The sequence below is a fragment of the Ciona intestinalis genome, chromosome 10 (genome assembly GCF_000224145.3).
Source record: "Ciona intestinalis chromosome 10, KH, whole genome shotgun sequence".
Taxonomy (NCBI): Eukaryota; Metazoa; Chordata; class Ascidiacea; order Phlebobranchia; family Cionidae; genus Ciona; species Ciona intestinalis.
The window spans coordinates 1,588,121-1,602,111 of NC_020175.2; the positions used below are offsets into that span (position 1 = coordinate 1,588,121).

A 13,991-nucleotide genomic window follows, 5' to 3' on the forward strand; every position below is an offset into this window, starting at 1 on the left:
TAATTAGAAAAAGGGAATTGGCAACAAACGACAGTCGATATGCACGCCAAGATAAAAACGATTAAAAGTGTTTGCTAAAAACTTGGCTGCTAAACTAACAATACAATACAAATTAACTCATGTCGAGTAAAAAATGTGCGTTTAAAAATACAAGCGCTTTTTTCGTAAACAAACTCAGGAACATCGTATATCCGGTTACATATAAACACAGTAACCCACGAGATACGTCAGTATCTATTCTGTGAGCAAATAAGCCACCCACTCCGAAACAGCCTAAATAGCTTCAATGTTTCCTATTCAGTTGCAGTTATAGAAGTGGTACTCGAGCTAAGGAAAGCTATCGGAGCATTTGTACAGACATACATAAAGCTAAAGGTTAAATATGTATGGATTTCGCTTTAAAACCTAAAATTGAATTATTTTGGATTTGATTAAGAATGCGTCGGGATTGCTGCAAAACTTACGCAACTCAAGTTTTTGTTACGTCACAATTACAATGGTTAAGGAAGATAGCTGTGTGGTTTGTTATGTCACAATAGACACTCTCAGCATGCCGCTCTATTGATTGTGACGTCACGGAGTGTCATTGTCGGGCTTCCGGGACCTAATTTTCCGCACCAATTGAACATTATCGTATGTCAGTAAATTCTTTGTTAAATCACAGAGTTAGGTATATCTCTTATACGACTTGCAGCGAGCGCAGTATCTGCAACAACTCCAAAAAAGGTAAAAAGAGCGTGCTTCGCCAAAGCGCTACTTCGTGACAAGGAACCAGTATAAGCAAGAACATCTTGACAGCGGATTCAATTTAAACTTGCGACCTTTAAAATGCTTAAGCACTCGGTGAGTTATAAGTAGTTGTATTTTGATATCAAATTATAGCCAATTGCCGTAAGTCATAACCCTTATGGAGATTGTGTTTCAAACCGCTACGGAGCTAAATGTCCAGAGGATTTACCTTTATCCTACTTATCATACCGGACAACTATATAGCTCGCTGATGAATTTTGCTCTAGGCTAAACAGTGAAAAGGGACATTGACAGGTGGTAAAAATGAGTATATTGGTTCAAGTATATAGGTATATAGGTATGGGTATATACATAGATCCTTTCGAGAACGCCAGGGTATAGTTCAAAGAATATTGGTGTACAATCTGACTTAAAGAGATACAACAAAGTGGTTAAAAAAAGTGGTTGCTTGATCCGAGGACCAATTATTTATTTATTAGCGTGGTACTGTGCTGTAAAGAGTAATCTGTGAAATAGCTATGCTGTCTAATGAAAACATTTGTAGCCCATTATACTTGTACGTTTTAAGAACACAATTTAAGAACCACTGATATTAGTTTCGGGTGGTTAGTTTTCTAGTGTAAAGTAAAAATCAGTAGAAAGGTGTAAACTATATAAAATAAGTTGGTTAACGGTTATGTCAGCAGCAAATAGCTTTGTGATGAGCAGCACAAGTTATAATGTCACTAGGCGAACAAGTCAATCTACTTGTTAGGTTTATCACATCATAAAACTGATTAAAGATGAAACATGCTTAACTGATAGGTAGATCATAAATCAACATGGGCGTGATAGTTAATTTGGCATGGTTATCAAACGCAACTGGATACACACATGTGGTTCATCGTAATCTGCCTTGAAAGTAACGATGTGTAGTAATCATGCGAAAATCCCCGTATACTATACTGCGTTATGCGCTGGTTAATATGTAGGTCTAACTAGACACCGTTATAATTAAAATTGTAATTGCAGCTTGGTCGTAAAAGTAGACAACGTTTTGTAACGGTGCAGTATACTGACTTACTTATACAGTTACCAGTAACTATTATAGGGCCCTATAGTAATTGCTGTCGATATTTACTAAAGGGTCTATGTTTTGCAAGTAAAGTATCATGCAAAGTTATATGTAAAGTGTTAATGATGTGTTAAAAGATAACATTTGGAAATTTTTAGTTATCAAAAAGTTAAATGGTTCATGTAGCTTTAAATACAGACGCATAGATTTCCTCTGCAAGTATGACCGTTGGTAATGACGATCCCAGAAAGTGCATTCTTGTTCGTAATTGATGAATTAGATTAGCATTACCATAACGAGCGGTAACTGCATCAATTACGATAAGATCTTATCATAAATTAGATAAATGAGGCCTTTGCGCTTGTCTGTATTATCACGTGTATAGTAATCAATGAAGGTTATGAAGTGGTTTTTAACCCTTGTGTTTAAAGGTAGAGACCACTTTAAACATGTAAATATACGATACGGGAACTTTGGTTTGCATAATTGGAAAAACTAGTTTAAAACCGACAATTTAATATAATATCTAGATTTGCATTTAAATTTTACTTTGTTTGATTTGAATTTACACTTTGCATTTAAAACCCTTTCAAAATGTAAAACATATTTTGCTTAATCATTAACGCCGGTTATAATTCGGTTTTAATTTGAAAAGTCAAATGGGCACCTGCACCATTAATAGCTTAATTATTCCGATAATCACTTACTTCTAATTGAACGATATGAATCGTCGTTTCCCGGCAATTTGAGGGATTACGAGTTAATGCCACTTAAAATATGGAAACCAATTCCTTCTGGATTTTATTTTCGTAGGTAAAGCTTAGCCTAGAAGCAGCATAATGTGACGGCAGAGAGCATAGTACTGCGGGATAAGATGCTGGTTAGCACATAAAACCCATATTTCCTGATTCTGTTTTACTTTTAAACATTTAACAAATGTGTTTTATAGTGACGTGAAAATATGCTACTATATTATTGTCTTTAATTTATCACGGTTGTATTTAAAAAAAACGAACTTGGCGTCGTATGATGTAATGTGTATTGTTTAATCATATGCTGGTGAATGATGATAGTTTATTCGTGCACGGTTTCAAGCGTGAACGATTTCGTGATGTTTTGTTCACGAAGTGCAGTCACTTCGTCAAGCAGATTTGTATATGACTGTGTGTTGGTTATATTTCAACGCACAATGTCCCATCACGCTTGGACGTCGTTATTTTCGCTGACATTTCAACAAAATGAAATTCCTTATTTAGAAACGAATTTTAAATTCTAAATAAGCCATTTTTACAATTGGGGATTGTGACGTGAAATTGCTCAGTGTAGCAATTTAATGTTTTGGCCAAAGGCGTTTCTTTGTGCCATAAAACCTCATGTAGGTGTTTGTTTACCGCACATGTCATAATACCACTAATAAATAACAATATAAAATATGCCTACGTGGTGTAGAAAAGGACAAACGACGTGCTCTTGTTTTATATGGTTCACTATATAATAGTAAACAAACGAATTAGCGTGGTTTTATACTCTAAATCGTGTATTCATTATCGGACTTAATATTTGGAAATCCGATTACCGTATTGGCTGAGGAAATCCATTCCCATAAACATCATAATGATCGTTTGTCATATAAGAGAACATCAGCGATTGTGACGTAATCGATTTTGCGCGGTTCAAATGTTAGAAGTGCGACTTGACAGACGACCAGCCTCGCCGTATGAAATAACATTGGTGTGTACGTTTAACAGCATAACATAAATCCATTTATCTGTTCGAATACAGTAGCGAAGATAAAACTAATTAAACAACGAAAAAAAGGGATCTAGCAGCAAACAACAGTTGTCAAAAACACGATATAGAAGTAAAAAAAATGCTCGAGTAAAAGTGTCAGATAAAGGGTAGTTTTTTAACCTTAAAAAGCGTGGTATTCTATCTAGAATACACAAAAGATAGGTCATTCATTTTGATGTTAGTGGCCATATATCAGTGTTTCACATTTTGGTTCGTAAACAGGTTTGCTTTAACATTAGCAGTAAGCGGTGCTAGTTACCTAAATATTTCAAGGTGTAAATGTTTAAAAAGAGGTTTCCTTAAGGGTTTTAGAATATTAAGTTTGTTTGCTGTAAACAAGCGAAGAAATGTCGCAAACCGCTTTTATCAAGTAATACAGACTCGCAGACTCCGTGTTTAAGACATTTGACCGTCCTATGGGGATATATGTCTTAGGATTTTACGAGGAAGTACTGTAGTAATAGTTTCGTACATCGCGTTGTTCGATGTAAGGCCACTGTTCCAGGGTTAAGAGGTCAATTTAAAACACAGAACGCGAAGATGGCGGCAACGATAATAAGAACCCGGCGTTGTAGTATGTATAAGTTGTATTGCAGTTCGCTGTGATCGTTGGAGATTTCGCTTGTACAGTATATTGATGTAAGGCGTCGTTACTAAAGTGTTTTTTTTTATAAAACCATGTATAGTTACTACTGTACTGTAGGGGAAGGAATAACAAACATGCTTTCATAGTGTCATAGTTTTTATAGAACCATGTTCGTTTCGAACATTTGTTATACAAATTTAACACATTTGTTTCGTTTTAAAAACAGGTGTGCTAAAATTTTACATTTATACAATATATTCTTTCCTATAGCACGCCATCAAACGTAAGTCTCTGATTTTGAACAACGAAAATGACATCAAGACCAGTGACGTCAGTTTGACAAAATTTTGTGAAGAGAAAGATAAAGAAAAAGAAGGAAAGAAATTCCTCGGCAAGTTACACCTAACCCAATATTCGTTGTGTGTTTATAAGATCACCGAAAATGGTTTTAGTGTTAAATCAAAACGTTTGAGATAAAATCGTGTTAACATATGGCATGACATGTTTGTAACAACAAACCTTTTTTTTTAACAAAACTGTAAAAAAAATTTAATGAGGAACGCGTATAACTTTCTGCTGAAGTAAGGTAAAAACACGCAGTGTATCTTTGAAGACAATCTATTAACCATCGACTGGTTCGTTTGCTCATAAACAAACAAGATCACTTAGATCGATTCGATTGGAATTACAGATTTAATCAAGCCCTAAACACGTCTCCCGTGACAAATTAGCCAATTGCTTTAATATTAACATTACGGATTTAAACTGTGTCGCATTTAAGACGGTGATACGCTGATTAAATGGCCCTATTGTGTAGAACCCCTCAAAACACCTAGTTATAGTATCGTGTGATAAGACGGATACCGTTATAGCACATAATATCCACATTTTTAATCGTGTTTTAAACAATAACCAATGCTTTTTTAGAGTCGAAAAGATACGGTTGTACAATTTAGTGAACACATTGTTTGTTTCTTGACAACAATATTAAACCAGCCTACTTTTGGGATTCAAGTGTTTAAAACAATTAACAGCAGTCTATATATGAGTCGTGAGGATGCGGTTTTAGAACTCTTTGAATCTTCTTACGTACTACATAATGGGCGGAAAATAAAATGAAAAGGTGTCACATCTTCCCCCACCCTACTATATGTTTGAACTTAAATCTTTGTACTGTCATGTACAGTTTGCATTTTATTTTCATTGTTCACATCGTTTTTAATCCGACTCTCTCTTATCTGTAATCTCTTTAAACGTTAAGTTACAACTACCAGTAATTTTAAATTTTATAAATACAACTGGCCATATCTTGCTACTATTGCCCATGATTGCTATAAACGATGTGACGTGTTTGAGATCTACATGGTTGTTTTAGTATGATTGAAATATCAATTAAGCTCCATTTTAACGATAATTAAGTAAGCGCAGTTATATGAAATATCCGCATTATCAGTTTATACAAACCCGTTTGCACCTTTTAACTTGAACATCATATAGTATAGCCCGGGATATAAGGTGGACAGGTGGTTTATGTTTTCATTCTCATTTATCTTCCAATTTGGTGGTGGTCAAACAATATTTATAGAATCAGATTATACCGTATCCTCATGACTATAAAAAAGGGTTGTTAGTTATTAAAAACACGAAAACAAGAAACACAGCGTTGGTCTATTGTATATAAGACAAAAGAAATTCGAGTCATGTGATACATATATAACGCTGCAAGATACGTCACGCATTACGTCACACTTAATCCTTACATCATATTAAACCTCACATTATAACAGCTGCCAACAATCGATCGCTAAAGTCGAGAAGTAGCGTCCATCGTAGATCGAAACGTACCCAGCTCACCAGGACAAAATCCGGCACCGCTACAGTTCCTGAGGACAGCGGTGAAAACAAAGTTTTCGTGCGGCAATCCAAGCTAAGATCAAGTTTACATCTTGAGAGAAGAGGTCTTTCTACAATGAAAAAATTTATTCAAACTAAAAGTGAGAGAAGGGACATTGCGGATTGGACAACAGAGGACGCGTGTGATTGGTTAAAATCAAACAGACTCGATGACGACATGAGTCTCACTAAGCAGTTCCAGAATGCCAAGATAACCGGGAATGACCTAGCGGAAGCGGAAATGGCATGGGAAAACATGAATTTGTTGAAGTTTAAGAATTCCCATCATAAACAAGACGTGCTGTTAAAGTTAGCCGAAGTTTTACGCGAATCAAGTTCAAGAGTTGAAACCAAACCTAAAACAATGAAACAAAGATTGACACCTTCGATTACGCGTTCGACGGAAGCTCTGACGTCATCAGATTACGTCAGCGGCTCTTCTTCGTCATCAACCGCCACTACTCCATCGTCATCCTCTGACCAAGATAGGTTCGGTGACGTTAGCGTGACGTCATCAGCAACCAGCACTCCCAGCAGAATGATGAAGAAACTGAACAACATCAAGCAAGCGATGGGAAAGTTAAAAAGTCCCACGTCAGAGGTGACGTCACCTGCAGTAACGTCATCAGGATCCCTGCATTCGATCATCGTTTTCTCAGATTTGTTGGGAAACAGTAAGTGTACAAATTTAAAATGATGACTTTTAACTTATCAAACTATGATGCTATATATAGGTAGGTAAGCTATATATATTTAAGCGGGCTGTTAAGGTGTGACATTATAAAAGGGCATGTTAACATTATGTAATTTCTTTAAACGTTTTAAATAGCGCTTTTTATCTAAAAAGCAAGATTCGTGTTGATTACTAAGCAATACTTTTATTTATATTTTAAGTTTATTACGACTTCTCAAGTTACTATTAGACGCATTATTTAGTATTTTGCTTTGTATTGCAAACATCAGATATACGAATTACGTATTTTAAGCATGTTAGATATAAATGGGGTCCTAGTATTTCTAAGTTATTATAGTATATTAATATACATATAATTCTCTGGGTAAACGATTTTTTCGTATCAATTACTTATCTGTGGAGTTCTAAACCTTCTAACTTTGACGATCTGTCAAATAAAGTATTATTAAGCTCAGTTTTGCATCAGGTTTATTATCCTTACAGACTTGTTTACTGAAACTCAACTCAGAATAACAGAAACGACAACGACGATTGAACTTATTCAAATGTTCCTCGATTGCGCTTCGATCACAGACGACAACAATTTGTTTGTCATTCATGACGTAACAAACCCAATCAATGACCCAAAAGGTTCGTATCTTTTTTGTTCCCTGCCCTTAAAAAATAGGGAAAATGTGCCATTTGAAGAAAATATTAAAACTGTTGTTTTTTTAAAGCACAATTTTTGTAAAATATTTTTACTGTCTTCAGAAAAGAAAGAGAGAACTATGCAGTCACGAAGGCTATTGGAGCGTGATGAATGCCCGCTCGCGATTTACAAAAGTTACACCGCATCACCCCGTCCTCGTGTTACAAGAAGACTAGAGATGACGCAAACTAAAGGAGTCATGATCAAGGTGACTTACAGAAAAACCTGGTTAGGATTTATCATAAACCACCTCAAAGATTGTCAAGCTGTTTTATAAACCGGAAAAAAAAACGGTATATCAATATAATACCTTTTAAACATTTATTAAATTTCCTTCCGCGAGCAAACGCTTTTAGAAAACTAACAAAACGTAGACGTTTCCTCATAGGAAATTTTGACAACTAAGGCGTAATACGAAATTTACGGATCACACTTATGGCTCACGAGTCGCCGTGTCGAACTGCGGTTAATTTTGTGCTTTTTTATTACACCCTGTCGCATGGTTTAAAGCTATTCAAACTTTTTGACATTTGGTCGTGCGCGAGAACTGAGTTTGTCGTTGAGTAGCTGTATAGATATTTTCGGTATTTTAACTGCTTCGCCTGTTAGAAGTTTGCTCAGTTTCTGTAATCCGAACATAAAACACGTAATAATTTCGGGATCGACACTGCTATCATTGCGGTCATTTTTGTCTCTGGATAAGCCACGGCTCATCGTAATGTTTAAGCGGCAAACCCTGCTGATGCTGTCTTGCTGTATGGCGGACGAAACGAGAGTCCTTTAAGATCACAAAACAAACAATTGCCAGAAGAACCTTTCACACTTAACACACCTGGCGCCAACAACATATAAAGCGACTTTAACATTTTTAACCCACAAAATGTTTAACAGATCACGTGTCAAATTGGAAAACACAAACCACGTGGTAAGCAACTCCGAGTCTCGAAGCAGTCTTCAGTTGACCACGTGATTAAATTGGCCTTGAGGAAGTTCCGGTTACGAAACGTCGATTCTTCTTTGTTCGTTCTTTGTGAGCTCACCATAGATGGAGGTAAGGTCATAAAAAGGTCACATTACGTCACTGAGGAACTGTTGTTTGGTGATCGATAGAAGATTTTAAAAAATATATTGCCATACGAACGTATGGATATAGGCGCATACCGTTGTACGTGCAAACGGCTTGTTAACTAGAAGCTATTAAATTTGAAATCCAAATACAATTGTTTTAATATTGATCGTTTTTTTTTATCGTAAAAAAACATTGGTGTCCGGTGATACCTGGCACGCGTCTCATTATTGTATTAATTACAAGTACCACGTCAGTTGGAGCAATTAACTATAATTGATTAATTATGACGTAAAAATATATATACAATTCTAGCGATCGTTGAGATTCAAGAAGGCAAGAGGAGGGAATGGAATAATGGCTCTACAGTGATACTGAGTGATAAGACCTCTATCAGACTACAAAATGGTAATTTTTTAAGGACAGTCGTTACAACACTAGTGTTCAGTTTTATCTTGTGCCCACTTCCGAATTACCACTTGTAACTTTGTAAGTGCTTGCTTTAAGGTATTTTTATCTCTGACATAATGTAAAAGACACATAATACGATTTCGGCAGATAATATAAGACGTTATATATCATAATGACTGTCACGTCACACGTGCTTCTGGTATCCTTACTCCCAAATTAGAGTATTGAGTTGTATTTTTAACCTAATTACGACTTAAACCTAATCTGTTATGAATTATGATACTTTAGAAAGTCTTTTTTGGCAACAATTTGAAGGCATTTTTGTAATAGTAGGTTAGTGTACGATGCTCAATGTTGTCTTTCTTCCTTATATCGTCACATTTGTTAGTAAACAAGAATATTAAAATATATATATATAACCATGTTCTCACGACTATGAAAGACAGTTAGTAACTGTTTAAATAAACACAGTTCTTACCACACAGTATACGTTGTATAATGCGTTAAATTAGGTTTATTATTATTTTTTGATTAATGTTGTCTATGGTGTTTGGCATAAGCAATGATGAATGTTTCAGACGGTTCTGACGTACTTCCTGATTTCTCGCGATCGCTATCTGTGACGTCAAACGCCTCCCACGTAAGTAATTATTACGTCATAATGCGTAGCTTATTCAGGTAATACCTCAAGAGGTATGAAAATAATACCAAATTCAATTGTTACAGGCATCGAAAAATAGCAAAGATTCCGCCACTTCAGAGTCCTGGAAGCACCATGGTGGCGTCACAAGTCTGAAATCGATCGACAGTTGTGACGTCATGACAATAAACGACATCGATTTTAAAAAAGATGATTCAACAGCGGTGTGTGAAGTTAATTCATATTTCTTGCGCAACACTCATGGGATATTAAGCTATATGTTACGAGCAGCGGCAGATAGTAACACATCAGTGGTGCCGCCCATAAATAAGTTGTTGTTTGTTGTAAACATGTATAACTAAATTTAGGCAACCCATAATTAGCTATTTGTATTTTTAAAGTAATAGTAACGACTCGCTTTAGGTTCGTGTCTTCAGACCAGCCGTGTCATAATACATGGCCCGTTCGTGTCTTCAGACCAGCCGTGTCATAATACATGGCCCATGAAAAATCATGCCTAACTATTTGAATATTTGAATGAATGTAACTTACTATCTCGCCCAAGGATAAATATGCCCACAATGGTAGAAGCGACGACCCTGAAACCCTTTAACTTTTGGATTTGAGGCAGGCGTGCTGACTGTGATACAGCGCCAGTTTATGCAAAATCAAGTTTTACTACGTAACAAACCATTGTAAATTTTGCATAGGTATTAACTTTACAAACTGTATTGTCACAGAATGCTGATTGTTACCTAGTCGAGAATTCACTTTTACGTGCTCAACTACGAGAAAGGGAGGAACAAACAGATGAAACTTTTCAGAAGGTGTCGCAAGTGAGACAAATGTTGGAAGGCGGACTACAAAGTTACAGGGACTCTAACTACCAGCAAGTTGAGGGTGGGAGCTCGGTGGCAATCGAAGCAGATATGAGGTATTGTCCAAAATTTTACGGTTTAGATATAAATATGAGGCATACATATATCGTGGGGTGGTGAAGATGGGACAACTTTTCGTGATATTTTCTCGTCCTATTTGGTAGTAAGCAAAGAACATTCAAAGAAAAATGAAACTTTGCTTTCCTGACTTTCACAGACCGCTGTTAATTGTTTAAAATACGATCAGGATATTTGGATATTATGTTCTAAAGGTGTCCCATCTTCCCCCACCCTACTATATGTATTGGTGTGACGTATATTTAAATCAAAATAAATGTCCGTTTGTGGAGTAATTATAACTCCTATATGCTTAGTAAGTTAAGGCGTTAAAATTAGAACGGAAATATGCCTGATATATTTAGCGTAATGCACTAATTATACACAACGAATGCGTTTAACCTTAATAAACAAGTAAACTATCCATACCCACAAATATTTAATATTTGTGGGTACGGTTATATAATTCTGTAAATATTCGTTGTTGGTTGTTTACTATCGATGAGACGATGTAGAGAATCAAAACGCATGTACTGTCTAGCCCAGTGCTCTTCAAATTTTTTGGGTTGGTGAACCCCTAAAGTTGTTGCGACGAACTCATGTACACCTGATCGCTTTAACGTAAAACTAATGACGTTTCGCAATTCCTAGTGGAACAAGATAAAGATTTCATTCGAAAGAAACTGTAGGAGTGGCTAAATTTGTTAAAAATGTTCAAAAACTAAATATTATTGCTAAATTTTTTTAAAGTTTGTGATGCAGCCTTGTATACCCTTTTTCACCGGTTTACCCCAGGCATGTTTTGGTGCACCCTAGGGTACACCGTGCACACCGGTTGAAGAGCACTGTTCTAGTCTACTGAATACTGTATAATGGAATTCCACAATACAACGTTATATATTTGATAACAGAGCTACAGAAGAACACATAAACAACACAGAACAAATGCTCGGTCAATTATTCCGCCATCAACGACAACTCTTATCAAAACAAATGGGTAATACTCAGGATTCTGATGACGTCACAGATAAAGGTCTTCTTGCTGACGTAGAGCTTCAAATTGCTGTTCACCAATCAGACCTACTTATTTTGAAACATAAATACCAGATGCTGGATATGAAGGTACGTTTAGGTATCCTTACTTCAGTTTCACATGATCCAATATAAGAAGCTCGCCAAGTTTCGCTTCACGCGAGGATATATATCTGAAAAGTCAAAAATAAAAAGTTTTTGACGTATATTGCATTGGGCCCGAATCTGGCTTATAAGTTCTAAAAGATTTCACCTACATATAGACATTGCAACATGTGTAATCTTTTAAATCTATTTTTTTATGTTACAGATGTCCTTGTTTGTCAGTCATCGCAAAGCTGAGAAGTTCCGGCACATGATCAGTGGTAGCTTGTACAACATCCTATCTTTCAAGACCAAAGAAAAATGTCACGCTGTATTTACTTGTGAGATTTTTCCTGGTGATGACGGTTATCGGATTTCTATGAAAGAGGAACGGGAGACAACACGAAACGGTGTGATTATTAAAGGCACAGTCATACAAACTGACGATGATAAAGTGGGACTGATACAAGGTGAGATCATTTTAATATAAATCATTTAACCGACAGCACCGATGTCAGAAAGTGGGGCAAATATAACTCTCTTAAACACCGGTACTATTCAAGAATCTTAACCCCCCCTCTTAACCCCCAACTAGAAACTCCGCCCGTGCCGAGTCTGTTCTTTATTACTCATGAAGGTGATTCTTTACTAGTATATCCAAATATCTCATTTAAACTGTGATTGGATCACAAAACAGAAGTAAACATTAACAAATGACAAGCAATAATACAACATTACGTCACAGACGATAGACTGCTTGAAATCAACGGGATAAACGTTCAAACCGCATCTCTCGATTTCGTGAACAAACTTCTTAAAGGTTCGAACTCTTGCAAAATAGTTGCGTTGCGGAAATTCAACCGAAAATGCAATTGTGACATCCATAACGGCGATGGTGACGATATTGATCGCGAGAAGACGTCACAAAAGTCTTCTAACGAAAAGATGTCGGATTGGCGGGAGATGAACGCGCTCAAGCGAGACCTTCAGATGCTAATGAGAGAACTGGAAGTGACGTCACAAGCGAATAAAGAACTGGAACGAGATCTTGCGCGACAGAAAACAATAAACAAAGCGCTTCAGCGTGAAAACAATAGTCTGCAGCAAGAACTGTAGATACATTTATACTTTGCGTTTGTTCCTGTTGTACTTTCGCACTTAACGATTAAAATTTTTTAAATCGATATGTATAATTTATATGATTCTAAACCCGAAACGTCAGTTACATAAGATGGGAGCACATAAGTGTTCGTCTTTGGTTGCTACTTTAAACGAAAGGGTGTTCTGAGTTTCGGTGCCGTTCCCACAAATGTGTGTCACTTTCATAAGATTATCTCAGCCTACACGACGTGTCTGTAGCAAATATAACGACTCACTGATATAAGAATCTGTCAAGAATGTAACACATGTTAATGACCACCAATGACGCGTCTATGTATCAGTGGTGGACTTAACGTTTGAACGTAGTTTTTCGGGGGCAACATGATCCACTTACTGTACTCAAAAGTCGGACTGAAAGCGAATAATTAATTGAAGGCCAAGGTGTCTTCTGTCGCTTGCAGTATATTTATACATAGGTATTTCATTCGGTTAAAAATATGATTCATTTTTAAGTATAAAAAACTGCTGTCTTAAACTTCATTTTTAAGTATAAAAAACTGCTGTCTTAAAACTAGTTTAACATATTAAAAATCGTTTAAAAGGGCGAACTACTGTTTTAAACACTGCATCACAGATATCTAAACATATGTTTAGATATATGACTGCATGAAGCAATGCATAAAGGCGCCGTTGAAATCAGAGCAACCCCGCCACAGATATAATAAATTACTCATTATTACTCATATATATTATACACAGAAATAAAAAAGAATAGAAGGCGCATCTCCAATGTCGGCAAAGGAGAGAGCACGATACACTGTCTCTCTTTCGCGGGTCGTTCCCGTTTACTATTGTAGTCAATGAAGTCGATGACGTTTTGTGTAGTTTTTCTTCGTTTTTTGACTTAATTTAAAGTTATTGTGTAAAAAAACTATTTTCTAATATATATATATTTCTAAAAAACCGTTTGTTTGAAATTTTTAATTAATTTTTTTAAATAATTAAATTTCCTAAACAAGTGGTAAACTGTAAGCGTTAACGTACCAAATAACTAAACTAGCCTAACAAACTTGAATAGTTGGTGTAGTTTTTAAAATAAACAGCTAAAACCTTCCAAAAATACTATGCGCCTATCTTTTACAATGGAGACGAAGGGAAATGGGGACGGAGTTGGCGGTCACGTGAATAGAAAAAAGAATATATCACGGTTTTTTTTTTTTTTTTTTTTTTTTTTTTTTTTTTTTTTTTTTTTTTTTTTTTAATATA

At 35.9% G+C, this 13,991-nt stretch overlaps 2 protein-coding genes across 2 annotated transcripts in view; both read left to right on the forward strand.

Moving 5' to 3' along the window:
• The first annotated feature begins 663 nt into the window (after positions 1–663).
• Positions 664–12,808, forward strand: LOC100187130. Its single transcript, XM_018813856.2, has 13 exons — positions 664–843; positions 4,452–4,572; positions 5,969–6,748; positions 7,252–7,398; positions 7,519–7,664; positions 8,348–8,507; positions 8,838–8,930; positions 9,512–9,573; positions 9,660–9,797; positions 10,314–10,507; positions 11,420–11,630; positions 11,851–12,094; positions 12,370–12,808. The coding sequence occupies exons 1-13, from the start codon at positions 829–831 to the stop codon at positions 12,738–12,740; spliced, it is 2,682 nt and encodes an 893-aa protein (XP_018669401.1). The 5' UTR covers positions 664–828; the 3' UTR covers positions 12,741–12,808.
• A 575-nt stretch (positions 12,809–13,383) lies between these two features.
• The window catches only part of zf(u1like)-11 (Zn-finger (U1-like)-11), a 7,066-nt gene continuing 6,458 nt past the window's right edge, over positions 13,384–13,991 (forward strand). The window contains exon 1 of the mRNA NM_001129861.1: positions 13,384–13,476. The gene's annotated coding sequence lies outside the window, so the exon portion shown is untranslated. The remainder of the gene's footprint in view (positions 13,477–13,991) is intronic.